The 22,232-nt window shown below is 37.3% G+C and overlaps 1 protein-coding gene across 4 annotated transcripts in view; it reads right to left on the minus strand.

Annotated features, from left to right (window-relative positions):
• Positions 1-851: 851 nt before the first annotated feature.
• ARHGAP12 (Rho GTPase activating protein 12) overlaps positions 852-22,232 on the minus strand; it is a 68,384-nt gene continuing 47,003 nt past the window's right edge. Inside the window, exons 5-16 of one of the 4 annotated variants that reach the window (XM_042888437.1) lie at positions 20,687-20,748; positions 19,395-19,476; positions 17,189-17,311; positions 12,323-12,427; positions 11,906-12,004; positions 10,225-10,327; positions 9,200-9,319; positions 6,255-6,353; positions 4,450-4,527; positions 3,236-3,370; positions 2,867-2,969; positions 852-2,455 (exon numbers count right to left, since the gene is read on the minus strand). In XM_042888437.1, the coding sequence (XP_042744371.1) occupies positions 2,281-2,455; positions 2,867-2,969; positions 3,236-3,370; positions 4,450-4,527; positions 6,255-6,353; positions 9,200-9,319; positions 10,225-10,327; positions 11,906-12,004; positions 12,323-12,427; positions 17,189-17,311; positions 19,395-19,476; positions 20,687-20,748 (1,284 nt within the window). In that variant the 3' untranslated portion in view covers positions 852-2,280. The remainder of the gene's footprint in view (positions 2,456-2,866; positions 2,970-3,235; positions 3,371-4,449; positions 4,528-6,254; positions 6,354-9,199; positions 9,320-10,224; positions 10,328-11,905; positions 12,005-12,322; positions 12,428-17,188; positions 17,312-19,394; positions 19,477-20,686; positions 20,749-22,232) is intronic. The other 3 variants (XM_042888435.1, XM_042888438.1, XM_042888436.1) reach the window with 3 other exon arrangements.

Consider the following 22,232-nt stretch of genomic DNA (forward strand, 5'->3'; position numbering starts at 1 on the left):
ATGTATTGTAATAACAAAATGCTTTATTTTCTGGGAGTACAAGGAAAAATGTGATGTTCATCCTGGTTATCAAATGGTTCTAAGGAGGAATTCTTTATCTGAATACAGAAACACTCATACAGCTTATCTATCTCCTTTAGCAATGGGAATTCTTTATTTTACAGCTGAAGTTGGGATTTCAATAATCTACAACAACAGATTTCAACTTTGCTTGTATTCTCTAGTAGATGGGGCACGTCTGCCACTCAGCACTGCTCTTGCTTGAGAGCCTAACAGAAGGCTGAAAAGACAACACAGATGTAGCTATCACAATTCTCACCCAGGTTGCTTTGCAACAAACCACAAGACTTCACCATTACCACAACAAAACAGTGAGAAAGCCGCAAGGTAAGTTGCTTTCTCCTTTATCTATGAAGACTTCTCATTCAAGCTTTATGCTTGTGAAATTCTCATACCATCTGACTACATCTCAGTACTTCACCACACGTTCCCTTTGCAGGAATCTGGAACTCCGTTGTGAGAAGAATACAACAGGTTAAAAGTGAAAGTGAGTTATTTCCCAATGAATCTGCTATCTGTAAGATAGGTTGAGAGCTGAGATGCTTAAAAGACAGCAAACTTATATCCATAAATTACTTCTGTCTTCTACAAATCTTAAAGTAAGAGTTTAGCTTGTTAAAGAAAGGGGATGGGAGGTTCCTAAAATTGTCAGGTTATAAAGTAAGCTTTCATCTTTTAATGTGGCACAACTCCTTGCTGCAAGCAGTATCCATGCTAAGCAACAAGAGGTGTCAGCCTTACTGTGTAAAGGGGGTTTACGTTGTGTGAAGCGGGAATGGCAAACTCCAAAATAACTAATGGTTTTCTTTATTCAGGTTAGACATAACAAATGTCAGATACAGCAGTTAGTCTAGAAAAATACATTTAAAAAAATCTGCAGCAGACCGTGCTCCCTGTAACAAAATCTTTCAAAACCAGTTTTACAAATTATTCTACATTAATGTAAAAAGAAACTCAAATTTAGCATCATGGATTCCATCAAACTTCTCTCTAACAGAACATGAGTTTCACTTTTTGTAGATGTTAGAATTTGTAATATATCTTTCTAATGTATCCTGTACATATTAAATAACCTGAAAGGCTCCTCTTGTAGTGCATTAATTTAGCAAGCACACTCAGTATTTTTCCAGTACCATTCGTATTACAGTTATTCGCCCGCAAATGTAATTAATATCTAAAAGTGCACACAGTTAGGCCCCCCTCCCTCTCCATAACCTGTTTCAATGCTGAAACCCAGACGTAGACTGGAAACATTATGCTACTGCAGCTACTCTACCCATCGTTAGAAATGTGCGACTAGAACATTCTTAAACTATACAAGAACTGAATTATATACAAGAACCAAAAGGACAGTCTGTATTTACATAAGAAACTTCCACTACCACAGCATTGTACCAAGAACTCAAACAGTGTTACAGTCGGTATTTACTTAGGTTTTAGCTGTAAATCAGTATAACAAAACCTAGCTCAGGAAACACCCTGAAAAAATGAACATATGTATTAAATATGACTTTGTTATGCCACAAGACAAACATCCATTGCTGGATACACTTACAAGTTCAGTGTTCACAATAGTATGCTGTTCTATAAAGCAACTAAGAAGTTCCAGAAAGGTCACTGGGGGAAAAAAGAGAAAAAAAAAAAGGAAAAAGGACAGCAGATGTCACGTGAGGAATTAGACCTGAATAACTAAACCAAACTGCTAGCATAAGAGAGTCACTGCATGCAGAAACCCCTTGGAAAAGCATCATACCGGCCTGCATAGCGTGCTGCATTGTAATACACGTGCCTAAGATGGAACTGCACTGATTATTTTTTTCATAGAACTTTTCCATACCAAGTGGGAATATTTTAAGGTTAAATTCCAGATTATCCAGTTTGAGATTTAGAGCTTTACTCTCCAACAAATCCAGTGTATGAACCTATACTGTAATTTTCAAATGCTACTGTAAAAAAAAAAAAAAAAAAAGGCAAACTATAAACTTTTTAATTTGCTATTTTACAATGAATTTTTCAAAGAAATCCAAACAAGCAAAGTGTTGTCTCTAATTTGCATTAAAGTGGTAAAACACTTCTCCTGTTTTTCCCCTCCCCCAAAAGTGCAAAAATCAAGTTGCTTCTTGGTCCACAAACATAATACATCATATACAGTGAGAGATTTTCCTCCTGATGGAATACTGCTTCCAACCCATCACTTCCAGTTTGCACTCCATGAAAATGTCAGCGTCCAAAGATGGCATTCAATTCCAGTAGAATTAATTCTACAATCTGGTTCTGGTACACTGTATGGACTGCTATGTTACCAGTCTCTTTCTCCGGTTTTAATAAGGTTGGACCAAAAACTATTGCTATGCTCTGATAGGTCATTCGGTTCTTTTCTCCATTTTCTACAACTCTGAAAGAGAAAAAAATAAACACAAAGAAGATGTATCAGTGCCAGAGTAATGGCATGACAGAAAAATAGTCCAAAGCAAATGACTATTCATGATATTTAATGACTACTAGTCTTGTAATTAGCACAAAGCTGCTGCGATTCCCTCCTCTGCAAAAAAAGTTTTGTTCTGTGATACCATTTCTGAAATCCTCACAATTTCTTTAACATAAGATAGTAAGCATCACAATTATGCCACATATCATCCTCCTGATGCTCTGCAAGCTTGTACAAATACAGACTGATAAATTCCTTTTATCAAGCCCAATATACGCAAGAAAAGCACAGTGGGCACTGCCACCTCCCTTTTCTTAACTTGATTATTTAGCTTTAAGGGAGTATTGGCAATACAAAGCCTTTCCCTCTGATTCTTACCTCTTCAGGTGTCTGAAGAGCACTTGCATAGTGTCCTGATTTGGTTTTGGCAACTGTTTGATTAGATCTTTAACAGCATTGACACGCTGTCTCGGTTCTTGCTCTGCAGGAGGAAGAAGTGTAGAAACAAAACCTCAGTAATTCTGTACAAAACTTCACAATAAAAATTAACAGACTGGGGCTAAAAGCTTTGATTTCGCAGGGCTGATACCAGAGAGCATGCTGCCACCTCCTGGGCAGCCTGTATATTACTGAGAGAACTTCAGGTAAGCCTTGTGAACATTCATAACCAAAACATTCTACAATAACCAAATTGCTCCTATTGAGCAGAACTTGTATCAAAAGCACAGAACTGCTTTCCATACTTACTAATTGCATTGACAAAGTCATTGAAGTGGTTGTAAGTGAACAGCGGCTCTGGCAGTTCTCTGAAAAACATCTTTAGAGCTCCTGTGATGACGTGTATATCTTCCCATTTACTGTCATTTAAGTCAAGCTTCTCATCTGAGAGAGAAAAATGAATAACTAATGTTAATAATTTAACTACAAAGGCCTAGTTAAAAATGTTAATTCCTTTTCTCTCCTGCATTTATTGCTTTTAAAATATGGAAGATGGGTATCCTGCTTCAGCCTCTTCACTGCTGGGTACAGAGCTGCAACAGTGTGAAATCTTTTACATTTATAGGTGGCTTGAAGAGTACTTTTCAGAACAAATTCTGTGTGAGATGCTCATAAGGCTGCATCACAGCAACCTTGCATGCTCTTAGAAGGGCTAAAACACTGTCAACAATCCAGCCCAATCCAGCAATTCCACCCTAACCTGGAAGCAGGTTCTCTTCAGAGCCTGTATGAAAAGAGGCAGTCAAACTCTGCCTACTGCACTACGTGCAGTCCTACCAAGGAGGCTTTCCAGAGAAGAATCTCAACTCTGGAGGTAACCCAGAATTTACTTTTAGACCTGATTAATCAGGAAATGACTGATCAAATCATAGTGCTCAGGTGAGCTACTGTTCATCTTCCCACCCACAGGCTACCTATTGATTCCCACTACAGCCCTATACAGAACACTACATACACTATAGCACAGATACAGAAAGAGGTTTTATACATGAGAGTACTGTCAAGCTAACAATCCCCATACTAATCTTGCTAAAAAACATTAACTTACAAGTTTAACACTAGTAGAAGCTTGGCATTCTGTTTTTCCATAAGGTATGTAGTTTGGGATTCTTTAGCCATTTTTTCCCTCTTGAATTCTATTACCACCTTTCTTCAGAAAAATGCTCTAGCAATGTCTCCATGTAAGACCAAACCTCCAGGCTGTTAGGGTGGTGGCTTTTTTGTTTATTTTGATAGGGTTTGGTGGTTTCATCTTTCTGTGTGTGTGTGTGTGTGTGTGTGTGTGTGTGTGTGTGTGTGTATTTACACACTAAATTCTGCAATTTTGAAGTAACCTTAAGGATGGCCATCGTTTCTCAAGAAAAGCTGCAGTTACACATTAAGAAATCATTTCTCATGAGTTCTTTCAAACTTCAAGCAATCTGAAAAGCTAAGCTACTGTAATGTAGTTGATGAAGACTTACCATGATTGACTGCAAATCTTAGCTTCTGTATCACTGCAAGATTACCACTAACTCGGTATAAGCCATCAACATCTAATCCTAAAATAAAGGGATAGACCAATTTTAATCTTTCATGCATACAGGTTCTGAAATCACTAGGCTCCTTGCTCACAGGTCTACTCTGTAAAATCAAAACCTAAAGCTGCCCAGTTAATCTTGTGCTAACGATCACTTGGCTCGGCAATAAACATTTCTCTAGATTTTTTGATGGGCAGGGCACATCAGAGAAGGTTTAGTTTGCTGAAAAAGGTTTTGTACTATCAAGCTCAAAGTAATCTTCAAAGCTTCCTATGCAGAAGAATAGGAGTAAATGAGGTACTGGCTTCAAGTTTTCCCAGTAAGACTGGAGACGCCATTTAAAATGCTTGTAGTGGGTGGAGGGAGGGATATATGCAGAGTCCAACATGCAAGAACCGAGTATTTTGTGGATGTTCCATTTTTTAATTTATGGTTAAGAAATATCAAATCAGGCATAAAAGAGCATCTCGAAGTTGTCCAGTGACCAGGTTTGCACGAAGGAACAACGTGCCTGCATACTCACTACCCAACAGCCTTTAGAAGTAAACGGGTAGCCCTTGCTTTTATAGTACTGTGACACTCAGCCAGGGAAAGAAGAACACTGTCTCTGTGGATGCTACTGCAATTAGTCAGAATTGATTAGCAGGTAAAGAATTAAATTGAAATGCCACTTGAATACAGCACATGAGTCAGTGCCCCTGAGAGGGTGAGTGTTGCCAGAATACCTTCAGACCCTGTAGCTCATAGAGTAGTCTGATGCAATACAGCACAGTTACCAGCACCATCTGACATATCCCTTCTCCCCATAATCCACTAGCCATTCCTTTACAAAAAGAACAGCTTTGATGTGTGTTGGAAGTAAAAAGAGTTGAAGTAGGAAAAAAAGCTGCTCATTTCTGTCAGCTTCCCCTCAGGTATTTAAAAAGGGAAAACTTCACCACCATCTTCACTGCAGCGCTATTTTAAAATATAAAAAATTAAAAAAAAAGGGAAAAATAGCCCCACTCTATCAAACTGTGGACCTCAAATGGAATAAAGCCTGCTGTTACAAACAAGAAGGGAGTTTGTTCAGTTTGTTGACCTACAGTATCACAATGGAAACGGTTATTTTTTCCCTTCCAGGACACAAGGCAACAGCACTGAGAAAGAAAACAATATGCTGCAAAAAGTCCTAAGTTCCCATGGAAAATGCCTTAAAATTCACTTCTGGTATTCCCTCGTAAACACCCTGATCTCAATATTATATTCTCAAATTAACAGACCATCTGAGCAATGGCAAGAGACAAACAAGAAGCCCAATCTAAAGTACAAACAAGTCAGGAATTACAACCAAGAAATTTCAAAAAAAAAAACTGGCTAAGTCCTTGGTATCAGACAGCTCCCATCAGACAGTCACACGTAACTTCTGAAAGTCTCTCTTCTCCTGCAGTAAAACTTTGATGATAAGCTCTTCTATGACTTCTTGTAATTTCTCCTCCTTTAGACCCTTACTGCCAAAAAGCTGTTCAGCACTCTCCTCATTGTGAAAGATACTGAAGTAGATCAATTCCTCTGCTGTAAGACTTCCTTCCCTCTCCCCACACTGGATTCCACTGGATACCTTCCCACTCTCAAAAACTCATTACCGACAGACACATGTCAGATTATTTTCTCTAACAAATCAACAGCACATTAAGGATTAAAACATTCAAAATTAGACAGCGTGATGAGCAAGAGGGGTTTAAAGACAAACATAAAATTCACCATACCATGTTCCTCAACATGCTCAATGCACAGCTTCACGAACTTTGGCACCGTGCTGTTTTCTCTTTGACACAAGCTGGTGAGATTGGAACCAAACACTTGATCTGGAACCAAGTAAAGAGACTGATTTACAGTGGAACAGGACTCGAGTGACAGAACTAGTTCAGGTTAAAACCTCTACAAAGAGCAAAAAGTACTGGATACAATTGTTGCATTATTAGAGTGAAAGGGAGTAAAGTTCTGAAAAGAGTCCTTAACAGCTCCCAGAAAGAACAAGTGTCAGCAGTCACCCAAACATGAGTCTAGAGGGGAGGAACTTTTGGTACTGAAATCGTTATAATCCATCAGAAGAAAACTTAGAAGAATCATACAGTCATTACTGCAGTGAAAATTTAATGGATTCAAATGTTCTGTTGTACTTCATTCCCCTCTGGAGTTCAAAATATATAATCTTTGATTAAAAAAAAAATCTGCACAGAAAAATTTTAACCCAAATGAAAGCATTCGGGGAGAGAAACATTATTCTCCCTTACACCTACTGTTTAATCCAGCATTACATATTCATTTAAGAGAAAGGTTTCAATATTGAGCTTATTTCTAACACATTTAAGCTCTGAAAGGACTACATAAAAGATAGAGCTTTGCACAGCTCTGACTGCATGTGTGACTGTGCATAGGCAACATGGCCGCGAGGTTGCAGTTCAAATACAAGTACTCATGGACAACGTCCGTCTTTTCAGATACTGTGCATCTTGCCCTCAAAATTACACAAAAGGCAGTGGGAGGTTCTCTGTCATAAAATAGAGCAAAAATGACAATCAGCTTTGGCAGAGAACATGTTGCAAAGTCTTAGTGTTTCACGGACACGTTATTTCTCCTTGTTCAGATCAGATGGTAGCACTGAAACGTTCCCCAGACTCCTATGGTTTCATCATATGCCCAAATAACAGATGACATCCCAAGTTCAGATGCATGAGACTGAAACACGGTCTTGAAATATAGAAGCAAAGCTCAGACTCAAAAGGAAGAAAGTTTTATTTTATCTTTTAAAGGCAGCATGTAAGTGACCATCTTTGCAGTACTTAATACATTTCACTTCAGAGCTTATGCAAGAGAGAAACTGCTCTTGCATTTGAACCATGCATAGCATCTAGCCCATTTTTCATGTTTAGTAACAACATTTGCATTTGATAACTGCTTTGGGAAATCCAAACAGCACACCAAACCAATTATACAGTAAGAAAATTGGTATTATTAGCTGTACGCATAAAGGCCAGTGCCCCAAAACATCTCATTCCTGCTGCTCCTACTCACACAGCCAGCTGTATAAGCAGAATCAGTAGCAAAGGGTTGAAAAAGGCCACGCAGCAGAAAGGCAGACTAGCAAGCAGCTGTAGCAGGTAAAACAACGCAGATTAGATGGGACAAGAAAATACTGGTATTTAACAAAATTATTTGCTGCAACTGCTTCTGACCGTAACAATTTCCACACACAGGAGAACCTTACTTGTTTCCCCCATTTTAAAGCAGCTTTTGTAATTCTGTTTTTCCATGTAAAAAATGTTTAGCACAGCTACTTCTCACTTTGATGCATGCTGTTTCAAGGGTGTTTTGTAAAAATTTTTCATTTTTTCAACTCATATTCCATTTGACAAGCTTTCATTTACTAAGCTTAATAGCAGCCACAAAGTACACTGGGCTTCAGATAAACTTCCGTATTTTTCACTCATACAGTAAATGTAAAACTGTACAGCACAGATCCAACTGTTAAAGTTTATATCATGCTTTTAAATAAAAACAAACTCTTTGTTCCTTAGTGTCTTTATTTAAAAATCCAATCATCAGCATGCACGTGTACAAGTTAAACTTGGCTTAGCATTCACTATTGCTCATGGCAGCAGTTACGTCATTGAGAATTCACATGAATTCTAAGCTGTAAAGCAGGGCAAAAACATCAAAGTCTGGGAAAAATGCCTCCTTACTTCAAACAAAAAATTCATCACTTACAGTTAAATTATATTTGCAGATACACAAATATATCAAATGCTACATGCAACAGAAGCACATCTGTTAAAGTATGCAGTTAGGCAAATCACAGTCAGATTTGGTCTGATATTTGCCTACCCATCTGCTATTTTGACCCTAGTAGAGCACCACCTATGAGTCCTGCTAAAGCATACAAACAAATAAATTAAGTTTTACAGTGAGTACCAGGAATTACCAAGAAGAAATTTACACAATCACATTAATTTAGACCTGTCCAAAAACTTTTCTCTTTCAGAGTTCTTACAAATGTGATAGATGGAAGTATATATTAAGCTATCAATCATTTCATAAGTTGGATTCAAGAATATCTATAAAACTCATTCTTTGTGGAAGAAAAAAAACTCCAAAAAAATGTATACATAAAAAAAAGGTTAGGGAAAAAGGATGTTGGAGTTGAGATTCCTTTAGCCTCATCCTTTTTCTGCCTAAACATTTCATTTCTGATGAGATGGCACATATTTCTCTGGTTCCATCCAGACTAAAAACACCCCTGTAAAACATGAGCATGTGTTCAGCTCAGTAACAAAGGGACAATCTTCCTTTCCCTTGTTTGCACAAACGATTATTTGGCCATACAAAATTCCCAGCTCAGAGCAGCAGACCAAATGGACTTTCTAGCTCAGAAGTGCTGTGACTCCACAGGGGCTCCTGGGCTCTCATTTTCCACTTCAATTTTGCCAATAATGGGATGAAAAGGACATCCTTGACAAAGTTTAGTAGCTAACAGCATTGCTCAGAAGACTCAGAAGAACAACAAACAATCACCAGTTTCACTATCCAAGACTTGTTAGGCAGGCCACATTCATGTTTTACTCTAAAACTAGACGACATGAACCCCATTTTACACGTGAATTATCAAATTCAGTTTCTCAAATTATTTCCTTTGTTAAAAAGGTTCATTTACCCTTAATGTAGCCTTTTTCACGGACAGCCTGTAATGTAGGTCGTCGTGTGAGAAACTTCTTGAGCTTCGTTTTGGTCTTTTTCTGATCTGTGGCATCGATATTGCTAGGTATTTTCACCGCTGGAAATAAAAATACAGTTAGTAAGAATATTCACAAGAACAACTTTTTTTTAACACTGGTTCCTTGGAAAAGAAATTCGACAACAAATACAGAGAAACACAGAAGAAAAAAAAGAAAATAAACTATTCAAATTCACACTGCATTCACATTTTCCTTTTTTTTTTTTCTTTTTTTAATTTCTTGTACATAGCATCCATTTTTCAAACTGCCAAGAGGCTAACCTGTCACCAAGTGCTGTGTGTGAAAATAACTAAATAGTAACTTAAAATAAACATGGAATTTAAAACATATAGCTGTGTTTCAGAACTAGCCCTGGCTCTCACCAAGCATTTTAAATTAAATAAGTACTTCCTTGCAATCTACGTGCAGCCCAGAAGTAAAGGACAAAACAGACTGCCTGATTAATATATTTCATTGCAAAGAAAAATTTCTGTGGCTAGAAGAAATTTCTTTCGAATTCTGAGTGTGAGATTAAAAATGTTTCATTTATGTAAATGATCCAATATAGGGTTAGCAATTTACTGAAACTGAAGTGTAAGTTAACAGTGAAAATATTTACAGGTGCTGCACCATGGACAAAAAAGTAAAACTATCCAAACCTGTTTCGAATAAGGGCAAAGAGATTCTTATGCAAAACAATTTATGCCAGAGAAAACAAAAACATCCAATTACTTCTACACATTGGACAAAAGTGAGTATACCTTGAGAACAGATTATTTCTTTACTGCCTGTTTTCTCCTACTTTTTAAGTATGATTAGGAAAACAGATAGAAGTCAGAAACTGGCACCAAATGGAAAATGTCCTCTTGAATTCTTTTCTGTTTACACACGAGTGAAGACAAGGTAATTTTTTTATTTTTTTTTTTCATTCCTAAAATCAATTATTGGAAAGTTTTCTACTCACAACGAAGTTTCCTAGAGTCTTTATTCTCTTTTTCTTTGTCTTGTTTTTCCACCCCAGGAGAATCTGGTACCTCATCTTCTAATGCTTCATCAGATTCTACTACCTATTACATTTAAGAAGATAAAGGTAAGTTTACCAATTCAGAGAATACACCATTAAAAATACATTTCATGTAGACTGCTCTACAATACACTGCTATTTTCCCTTTCACTTAATTCTTTCCAGAATTCTAGATGCTAAAATTATCTTCAGAGATGATACCATTCTTGCTGGCAGTAACTTCGAGAAGCATTTGGTCATAAGACCCAATACTGACAAAAATTTAATTACATCAACTTCTTTCTTCCTCCCAAATTCAGTAGACATCAGCTGTTTCATTCATATGTTCTGCAACAGAAGCACCTGGCTGATAAAGTCAAAATCAATTTCTACAGCATTTATCCTGTTTCTAATCTCCCTAGTTTAAGTTTTCTGTGACAGAAACAGACTGCCAGTTGGAAATGAGACCTCTGTCAAAGTACACACTGAATTCAGTCCAACAGAGTATCGATACCAGGGTCCAAAAGCCTTGCTCTGTGGATTAATGTTCTTTCAGCATATTCTCAAAAAGAACAAAAAACCCACAGTTAAATGGAAATGCAAATCACGTTGCTGTATGAGGGCAGATGCTGAAGAAATTGTCTGCTGCCTCGCACCTATGTTGCATTCCATCAGGAAATAAGAAAGCTTCCTTTGGTCTCAGTGCGTAACACCAGTTAATTTGCACTTTAACTTGCACAGCAGACGTGAGCTTTAAACAATCCTCATTCCTTATTGCTTTTCAAAAGCTTCAGATAGACTTTTTAAAATGTCAATATACTCAAACGTTCAATTAATGTCCCTGCCAAGGATCCAACTGCCACTGACATCATGTGAACAGGATTCTCTTCCTCAAAGCTTTTCAGGATTGTTAAGTTTCAGATCTCCTAGATTTGAATATATCACCTAGAATTTAGGTTTGTAAAACGGACCAAGTCAAAATTTGTGTGTGTAAAAACAGAGCAGATATCCTTCACAGATATTCCTTCTATGTAACATACTGACATAACAGCTCCCTGAGGGAGGAGAGAGACATGAATCTAAGCTGTAGCCTTCCTTTGGGCTTCAGATCTGAGCAAGCCACAGCCATCATTCACATTCACAGCTACTATTACAAGAGAGGGTTTTCTTCAAATTTAAGTTTGTTTCAGATCTGATTCATTTTTGTACCCAAAACTTTCAGTGCTTCAAATTATCAGATGGTCTAAATAAGGTATATTTTTCCCTGTGCAGTACTACGTCTCTAGGCTTTTGATTCACACTTTAATTTAGCCTGAAAGGAATAGCAATAGCAGATGCTGAAGTGAGCATTCTTTTGTTGGTCACCCTCCCTTTCACCCCCCCTCTCTTTTCTTGAGAGAAAAAAAGCTCATTTCTGAGGAGATCAGTCCACACCTCCCGGTTCTTAATCCAGTGGATCACTGCTCTTTCCTTGGCACAACAACAATTTTATTTCTTATCATTGGGAATCATCATATCCCCAGCCCATTCCCAAGAAAATGACAAAATGAAGATGTATATGAGCTACTTGGAGTAATTACATACATTATTTTGCTAAAAAATACTGCCTTGAAATCAGAGCCTTCATGATTCAAATACCTACCTGATTGTTGATGGTGTAGTTAAGGACTTTATACCATTCATTAATGAAGCTGTCATTATCAGACTGAATTAAGAGCTCAGTTCCCTGGCGGGTTTTTAGCTTTAAAGAAACAAACACAGATGTCATCAGAACTGATAAACATGCTAGAACTCCAAAATCAAATTACATGAAGTTAAACTTCGCGCTGGCACAACTTTCAGATGATAAATAGCTACTCTAAAATCAGTAAAAGCACAAAGTAAGTTGTCTTAAAATTGAAAAGCATATCCTGTACAAATATATTAAGAATGGACATCTCCTGCAGATACATAAGTGTACGATTTACAGAGAAGAAATGCAAAAAACCTGAAGTTTTTAGAGACAATTGTTGAAATTGCTTGAAAGCTTAGAGTTTTGCATATAAGTAAAATAATTTACCTCAATGACATTCTTTTTGCTGGATTTGTCCTTTGAAGCCCAGTCAATCAATGCCCCTTTGAGATCCACTGTAAATTCTGGCTTGGACTGATTCACACCAAACTTCTGGAAAAAAAAAAGGAACAATGATGATGAACTTTAAGAAAAATACTAATAACAAAAGGTTCCAAGATACATAGACTTGCAATTCCTGAATGTAACACACTATCACTTGATTCACAGCCTATGCAATTTAAAGCAAACACAGCATCCTGCCACAAATAAACTAACGTAATACCAGAAAAACTGAAACAAACAAAAAGCACCAAAATCTCTTTATTCATGCCTATTATGAACTGCTTCAGCCTAAGGATTTTAAAATTCCAGTAGTTTTAAATTCTGATCAGATTTCAGCAGACTTGTTCCTGTTGAAAGTGGTAGAAGTCTACGGAGAATTTGATCATAGCTCGATTCTTGTGGAAAGTCTCAAGCATCTTCAGTTTTTACATTCGCAGAAGAAAATCTCTTTTTAAATGTTTTCAGTGATGCTTTCTATACTAAATCTATTCAGTATTTTCCTTTAGCATACCCTAGTAAGTAAACAGAAATCAATTTCACTGTCTAGCTTCTAAAAAACAAGTAACCAAAGCAACTAAGAAGCATTTAACCCATTATCAACCAATTTGGAGGAACACAGCATGAATAAGAGCTATCTTTACTTCCTACTTTACCATTATGCTGGGTATAGCCAAGTACTTCTACCAGGTTCACAGTATACATCCCATAGCTTTAAAACATAATTTCTCAAGGAAGACGATTCGCAAACAAAAAGCTAATTGTTAGTAAGTTTTGTTTGCTTTTAATGTATAGAGAAAGCATTAAGTCAATTGGCTGCAGAAGAAAAAAATTGACATACATTTGGGGGACAGTCTACAGCAAATCCATCACAAAGCTTCTTTTCTAGTTATGAAATAATAATAATTTAAATATATATATTTTGTGCTCATGTGACAACATTCAAGCTGACCCGAGTCTCAGGACAGCATCCTTGCTGCAAACATCACAAGGCTTCCAGTCTGTACCGCAACAACGGCACCTGAGGTGAGAAAACACAGCTCAAAAAACAGAACTAATCTGCTGCTTCTGATTAAATTCACAGCAAGGATGTTAGTTAATGCTAACTGTTTTAGAAAGGCTGTTTACAGCTAGAAAATCTTCCTACCTGATTCCTAATTAAATGATGATCAGAATGAAACAACCTAACCCTGTGAAATATCAGAATGAAAGAATACTTCTAATTTACACAGTGTCAACTAACATCTGAAAAAACTGCCTGCTTTCTATCTTGATTCTCAGATTTCTCATCTAAGGATGTTTCTTAATAGCTTTTGGTTGAGTCCCAGCTCAGAAATGGAGTTCACAGCAACCTTCGTGCATGTTGGAAAACATGACATTGTAGTCTACCTTGATTTCAGCAAGGCATTTGATACTGTCCCCCATGACGTCCTTATAACAAAGCTGAGGAAGTGTGGGATAGATGAGTGGACAGTGAGGTGGGTTGAGAACTGGCTGACTGGCAGAGCACAGAGGGTCGTTGTTGGTGGTGCAGAGTCCGGTTGGAGGCCTGTAACTAGCGGTGTTCCTCAGGGGTCTGTGCTGGGTCCGGTCTTGTTCAACATCTTCATCAATGACCTTGATGAGGGGATAATGGCCACCCTCAGCAAGTTTGCCGATGATATGAAGTTGGGAGGATTGGCTGACACGCCTGAAGGCTGTGTTGCCATTCAGCAAGACCTGGATAGGCTGGAGAGCTGGGCAGTAAAAAACCGGATGAGGTTTAACAAAAGCAAGTGTAGAGTCTTGCATCTGGGGAGGAATAATTCCATGCACCAGTACAGGTTGGGGGATGACCTGCTGGAGGGGAGCTCTGCGGAAAGGGACCTGGGTGTCCTGGTGGATGACAGGTTGGCCATGAGCCAGCAGTGTGCCCTTGTGGCCAAAAAGGCCAATGGCTTACTGGGGTGCATTAAAAAGAGCGTGGCCAGCAGGTCAAAGGAGGTGATCCTCCCCCTCTACTCTGCCCTGGTAAGGCCTCAACTGGAGTACTGCGTCCAGTTCTGGGCTCCCCAGTACAAAAAAGACAGGGATCTCTTAGAAAGAGTCCAGCGGAGGGCCACGAAGATGGTGAAGGGCCTGGAGCATCTCTCCTATGGAGAAAGGCTGAGTGAACTGGGTCTGTTCAGCCTTGAGAAAAGAAGACTGAGAGGGGACCTGATCCAGGTCTATAAATATCTAAGGTGTGGGGGGCAGAATGGTGAGGCCGGACTATTTTCAGTGGTGAGTGGAGACAGGACAAGGGGAAATGGCTGGAAACTGCAGCATAGGAAGTTCCGCACAAACATGCGCAAGAACTTCTTTACAGTGCGGTGACGGAGCACTGGAACAGGCTGCCCAGGGAGGTGGTGGAGTCTCCTTCTCTGGAGATGTTCAAGACCTGCCTGGATGCCTACCTGTGCAACCTGCTGTAGGGAACCTGCTTTGGCAGGGGGGTTGGACTCGATGATCTCTGGAGGTCCCTTCCAACCCCTACAATTCTGTGATTCTGTGATCTGTGATACATTCAGTCCTTACTCCCAGTTCTGACTGCAGTTCTCTTTTCCGCTGTCAGAGAAGTTGCAGAGAGCAGAAATGAAAGAGAAAGAGGGAAGAGGTCTAGTACATGCTGCTGACAAAAGCCCTAACATAGTAAGTTGTCCTACAGTCTCTTCTGACAGATTTTTCTAGGAGAAAGAAGTAGTCATGGGACATGTTTATGCAATTTTCAAGGCAGAGATAATTTCCCCTTTTTGGAAAGTGTAATGACTGTTGTTTTTTTTCACTCAGACACAGATGCTGAGTTGCATGAGGACTGCCTTGGAGTTATGTGCTGACATCAGAATCACACTTTTTCTTGTTTTCAGGAGTTGTCTCCACATCATGGGTGCACGCATAGGACAAACCACACAGCCAGTAGTGGGATATATTTCAGCTTTTTTTGGAAACTGAACTGGCTTCTATGTATAGGAAGACATTGGGAAACACAAATGACAGCAGCCAGTCTAATAATTCTGTTCCCAATCAGTTTCATAGAACTTTCTAATTCCATGTCTTCTTCAGAAATAGTGCCAAGGGACAGATGCTTCTGAAGTTCTGTTACCAGTCCCAAAGAACTTACAGCTTGAACAAGAAGAAGAAAAAACACCAAGACATTCTATTTTACCAGAGCAGAATTAGAGAGCTTTTCTGAAATCTACTAAAAGTATTTACATTTCAAACATTCCTCATTATTATCAGCTGAGCCCTGTATACTCAGCTGTGCAATACTGATGAACTACAGCAATGTACATACAGCACTCTTGTACGCTGTAAGGAGTGGTATGGCACTGTAAACAGAGCTTGCCCACATGAACTGTGAAGAGCACTTATTTCCTTGATCTTTCAGTGGGAAGTTTACTCACTTCTGGTTTACCACCAGCACACCCGACACTGAAGAAATGCAGCTATTACATAAGGTTAACAAACAAATCCTTCTAGCAATTACTATTTGCTGCTGCTGTTTTTCTTTTTGAAGCCCCATCACTAATATCCATCAGTAGCTATTACATCTCCTTCACAACAAAAGAGAAAAGCTTTCAACATACTGAAAGAATTGAAAGAGAGATGAGTGAAATCCACTATTTCCCTTACAGAAAACAGCCTTTTAAACAATATAATAATGCATAAAAATTACGTGGCTTCCACACACACAGGTTCATTGAACAGAAATAAAAAGAGCTGCATCATTTTTAGCACAAGTTTAATTGAAAACTCCTAGTTACTGCCTCCTGACAAAAAAATAATAATAATAGAGCCATGGTAATCAAAAAGTGTCACGTTTTCAAGGATCTTAATGGAATCCAAAATATTTAGCACTCTCTCCACTCTTCAGGGAGCACAGGAGAGATAGCAATGTAGTTACAGTGGCCACCAGATTACAGTCCTCAAAAAGTCAAGAAGTGATACATTGCTTTTAATGTTATATAAGATGTGTGTATATATATACACACACACACACTTCTTTATTGTGAAAGCTTTAATTTGATTCTGGTTAAATTAATAATCAGCACTAAAACACTAAAAACTGCTTATATAGCCAGTCAATCCTCTTTTTCCTTCTAACAAGAATCTTAACTATTTCCTTCTTTTCCACCATGAAACTATCATATTAGCTACCAACAATTTTTCAGTTTCCAATAAAGAGTACATCCAAGCTTGGCAGCTACCCTTCAACATATGACCAATACAGATGATTAAATTATACATAAGGAGTTCTACAAATTTATATCAGCTTTATGTATGTAGCATAAAGCCAGAATGCCATGGAGCTCTTTTCCTTTTTTTTTTTTGATGCATAACATTTTTATTTCAGTTATAGCTGACATTAACCAATTTCATGTACATTGATGTATCAAAGGCACCACAGGAGCCTTAAAAACAGTCTGAATAAGTTCTGTTAGAAAGAATTAGACATAGTATCTGTTAAAAAGAAACAAAACGTGACCACATCATGCTGTTTATTAGTTAAGACGCTGGTGGTTCAAACGTTAGGCAAATCTGGGATTAGAATTCAGGCGCTGATGATAATAGTTGATCTTTGTTCCATTAAAACAACTACAGCATTATTACAACACACTTTTGTTAATTTTTATCTTAAAAAAAAAAACCAAAACACTTTGAAAAATAGCAAACAGGATACATAAGGTGTTATTTGAAGTGATAAAACTTAACTTTTGGAATGCTTAAATTTACTTTCAAGATTAGTGGCAAATGGCCTTAAAGCGACAAGAGGCATGCAACAAGAACACATACACTGAGAGCTGAAACTTGGGCAGAGTTTACATAGGTGACAGCAGGTCGACGACTGAGAGCATTTTTCCAAGAAGAAAGCAGCGAGAGCAAGAGCTCAGGGATTGAGAGCCCTTGGCAAAATGACTTGACGAGAAAAGGAAGAAAAGTGATGAAGTCACAAAACAATGCACAAAAAATGATATGGTTACATCAATTATTAGACACAGCTAAAAAATCATCTTCTGCTAGATGAAGAAGCAAACAGGAAGCAAAGAAGCAAATTCTCTCATGTCACATAGACTTGACTTTACTCAATTAAAACATGGATAAAGATCAAAGTTTCTGACAAGAGAGGTGCAATTTTTAATGTCCCCCCAAACAATCTTGTGCACAAAGATCAAAAAGAGCATGTGCTGAGTAAGCCAAATGCAAACATGCACACAGTTGATGCTCTCCCTTGACATTCTCAATTTAATTATAAATATGAATAGTACCAACAGAATAAAGTTCTGCATACTGTCAGTATTTAACTGTTTGATGCAGAAATACTCTTACTACATATATATTAGTGATCACAATACTTTTGCTGCACTTAAATTATCAAAAGAATTGGTAACTTCTTTTTTCCACTAACGGACTGTTTGAAAGGTGTAACACAGCTAACACTGGTCTCCCCAGCCAAGCAGAGTATTATTATTATTATTACATTACACAACTATTATCACTACATTACACGACTATTATTATTATTTTTTTTCTTTTAAGCAGATCATTCAGTCTGGCATACATTTATTCATTTATAACTGCATCATACAATCAGGAACAGTGATAGTTAAAATTAGTATGCTGCATATTTTTGTTTTGCTTTTTTCCATCAATTGTTAAATTTGGATTAAGAGCATTAAAAATTTTTTAGAATAAAAAAATAATAGTACTCTTTGAGACCACATATCAAACCAAATATCACACCTCATCCTGAATGGCTGGGAATTTTCCAGTTCATGAAGTAGGATGATGAAAATGGACTTGACTGAACAATAGACAGTGACTAAAGGGTATGAAAGAAGACAAGACCAAGTTTTAAAGCTTTCCAAATCCTAACACTTCCTGCTTTGGAACTCACCTTTTAAGATTCTCTAATATTTCTTCAATATATTTTGTCAGTGAAGATAATGTATGAAAAAGTAGTTCACAGATTTTTTTTTTTTTTTTTTTTATATTATTTCTCTCACTTGCAAATAATACTAACTATATTTACCCAGCATCCCAACATTTGCAGGTGGGAAAGTCAGTAACTTTCAGGTGTACATGCTTCTGTTCATTTTTCTGCGCTTGACCCTCTGACATGCATCATACCCTCTTCCTCTTCCCACACTCAGTATGGGCAGATCTCCTTAAGTTACAAAGTCCACTTTTTACAACAAACAGTGCAGTTCAACTTATCTCATGCTTCTAATCCTTATTGTTTTTTCCTTCCCTACTGTTTTCCACCTGTTTGACCACCTTGTCCAACTTCACCATTCCATTCCCTGCTACTCCCAGTGTTTTTTTTTCAAGCAAGTTTATCCACTTTTGTGCAACCACCCCTTCTGCAGCAACAAAACGGCAGAAAAAAAACCCAAACTCAGAGCTTTGGAAAAGAACAGTCAGTATCAATTCGCTGCCCAAAAAACTGTAGCAGCAGAAAGTGAGTCAAGTAGAAAAATCAGCAAAGCACAGCAGCATAGCCTACATCAGTAAGAAGAAATTTTGTTGGGCAAGATGCAATTTTGTTGTTACCAGTGTGACAACATCCTGGAATAACTTTGTATGACCTCTCCTTAGCTATTATAGGAGATCTACGTTTATTTTTAATATCAGACTTCCAAAGTAAGTAAGAAAGCCACAGGTAACAAACCATTTTTATATTGATTCATGTAGGAATGTAGCAGGATTATAGCCAATTTAACTATAATGTTATTAAAGTAGAAATGATATCAATATTGAAGAATCATTGTCATTGTCTCCAGTGTGAAATTTTTCTTTCAAAATAGATGCAAATATTTATCACACATTATATGGTTATAAAACAAAAGTTCAAAGCTATCACTAAACAGTAAGACAATTATTTTTTTTTAAATTGTGCATACATCTTGGTATTTAAGACCAATAAACAACAGGGCTGTAATTTGTTGTGCTTTATGATATCAATACTTAAAAGAAGGTGAGGCCTTGTTGCAGAGCTTACCCAGCCAGTTCCACTTCCTTGGGTTTTAGTGAACAGCAGTGATGAACCTTGTAATACCGCCCAGGATGACATCCAATTCTTTCTGTAAATATTTGTAAACAAAACATAATAAATTGACTTTAAAAGCAGATACTAAAGCTGTGTGTCACTGCTGCCCAGCTGACTTGCACGTTAATATACTTAACCATATATATTGTCATCAGTGCCATCAGTAAGTCTTAATTGCTTGCATATTTGCAGAAGTGAACATATGTTAATTGTCCCAGCCTGACCATCAAAATCTAAATCAAACAAACCTAATTAGTAGTGGGAGCAGCTCACCAGAAGGAATGCCATACAATTATAATTTCAAAAGGGCTGATCTGGAATGCTCAGCCTACTGTGTACTAAGGAGATTATGCCAAAGCACTGCATAATTCTGAAATTGACTGATCACATCTTATTGGGATGTACGTGCCCCACTTTTATGCAGTAAGCTCATTAACACCAGTAACAAAATATTTGTTACACATCCAAAAAAATACAGGAAAGGAACTCATCAGTTCTTTAGCTGTCTGGCAATTTTTGTGCCTAAATATCTGCCCAGAGGTTAAAAATAAAATAAAATAGAAAGCTTTACAAGCTCTAACAATCCATTCCCACTGTCTAAACATTAATTATTATTGAGCAGCTCTCAAAGTGACGGGAGGGTCACACTGCAGTATTCTGGTAAAGCAGCCCAATAATCCAGATCAGTGATTCCAAACAGATTTGCCCTAAGTGATGAGGGAATACTGCACCAGCAGCAGCTTGTATGAGCCACCATCTACCTCTTCCTACTGGGCTCTTAGAAGCAGCTCTGGGGAACCAAGATGGAGATCAGACCTGCTGCCCACCTGGCCCTGGACCAGGTCAGAGGGTCTCTGGAAAATCAGCTGTGTGCTATTTAATCCTTAAAAAAGAAATAATGCTTCATGTTTCAGAAATTTGGGAATGTTGATATAGACATATACAATAGTAGACCTAAGAAAATCCCTTTCAAAAAATTACAGGTAAAAAAGTAAACCTAAATTAAATCTGAGGAAAAACCACATTTAGACACTATTTGGTACTGACTCTGCAAACACTGGAATTAGGTTAGACAGTATTAGTTGGTTTTACATTAGGATTTATAACGCAGGTGCCCGCCCCGAAGCAAAGAAAGGAAACTACAGATGAGGCCATTCATCACATACAGGTAGAGTAGCATTGATAAATATGGAATCTCTTGCCCACTCGTATGCACACGTACTTCTAAAAGTAGAAGGACCTACCGAACTTTCTTCCCGTTTTCTGTAATTTTTGTCACATTCAATAATCCATATTTCTCTTGACCCTGCAAGATGGAATAAGACAAATTAAAAAGAAAATTTGCTTTTATTGCCATCACATCACTGAATTCAATCCCCTCGAACAATCAGTATCTGGCAATAAGCCATCTTTGCCAGTGTTGTAACTTCAAGAAACTGCTGTAAGTACATTTAAACAAGCAGCATCAGTAAAATCAAGATTTTTCATGGGAAAATATTCCAGTATACTAATTACCACTAAGAAGATATAATGCTTTCCTTCTACAGGGCCTAGGTTCTTTAAAAGAAAAAAAAAACTTAAAACTTTTGTGGTACAACACAGCAGAAATTTTAAGCAAGGATATATTGATTTGTATAATAGTAATTTTGTGTTTGTGTCTGCCACTAAAAAAAAGGAGATATCTGACAAACAACCTAAATTCTTCAACAGAATTCTTCCAACTCAAGTTAACTGTATATTTTAAATAAATCATTCCTGAACTGCATAAAAATACTAATAAATTAGTTTTCAAACAGATGAGCAAAACATTCCATGTCCTATTTTTTCCTAGCCCCAAGAGAAAGATTACAATTTTAAGCTACTTAATTATACACTGTGGATGAAAATCATTTAATTTGTATGCCACTGTACAACTTTGGAGATCAAGCAGTGAAAAGCAAAAAAAGAATAACAATGAACTAGAAGGGTATGTTTAAGTTACAAAGGAGTGAATATTTCTAGTTTCTGTGCAAGAATAAGAAAAATAAGGCATATTTTTAAAAAATAGCACAGGATAAAAAGGAAATAGTCAATTTGCACTATTCTATTGCACTACTGCACTATTGAGAAGTAATCTATTAGTTGAAATAATCAATTAGGGAAAAGATCTAAATTAGCTTTATCATAACAAAAACATCCTCAATTTTAGATCCACTGAAAATACAAGATATTTAGAGGAGAATGTTAGAGAGAACATCTCAAATTTAAGCAGACCACAGAATAATCACAGAATACAGAATAGAAGAGGAAAACTTGACTCTGACACTGTCTTTATCAGAGACACAGAGCTGTATTTCATGAATCTTACAGATTTTTATTTGCGTGTTTTATGTGGTTTGCATTAAACACAAGAGATGTGTTTTCAAAGATAGCATTTATCTGGTGATTCATGCTGTTCTGGTCCATTAGTAATTGCTCGTCTTAATCTAATATCTCTACTGAGCCAGAGTGCCTTCCCAAGCCAGTGAAAATATATATTATTTTCCAAAAATAGGACCTCAGTGCCTGGGTAACCCATGCTCACCTTCTCCAATATTCTGCGGTATTAAAAAATTGCACAGGGAACCGTTATGAATGTTCCGAAAAAGAATAAAACCTACTTGGAAAGCATATCATCATGCCTTACTTAACAGCAACACTAGAGGGTACTAAGGAGAAAATTATGGTAATATTTCACTGGGGGGAAGAGAAGTCTAAATAACAAAACACAAAAATACAACTTTTTTTTGTAATATTAAGTTCCAGAGACAG

Source organism: Lagopus leucura, unplaced genomic scaffold, assembly GCF_019238085.1.
Source record: "Lagopus leucura isolate 7727_CA_CO unplaced genomic scaffold, USGS_WTPT01 Super-Scaffold_100157, whole genome shotgun sequence".
Taxonomy (NCBI): domain Eukaryota; kingdom Metazoa; phylum Chordata; class Aves; order Galliformes; family Phasianidae; genus Lagopus; species Lagopus leucura.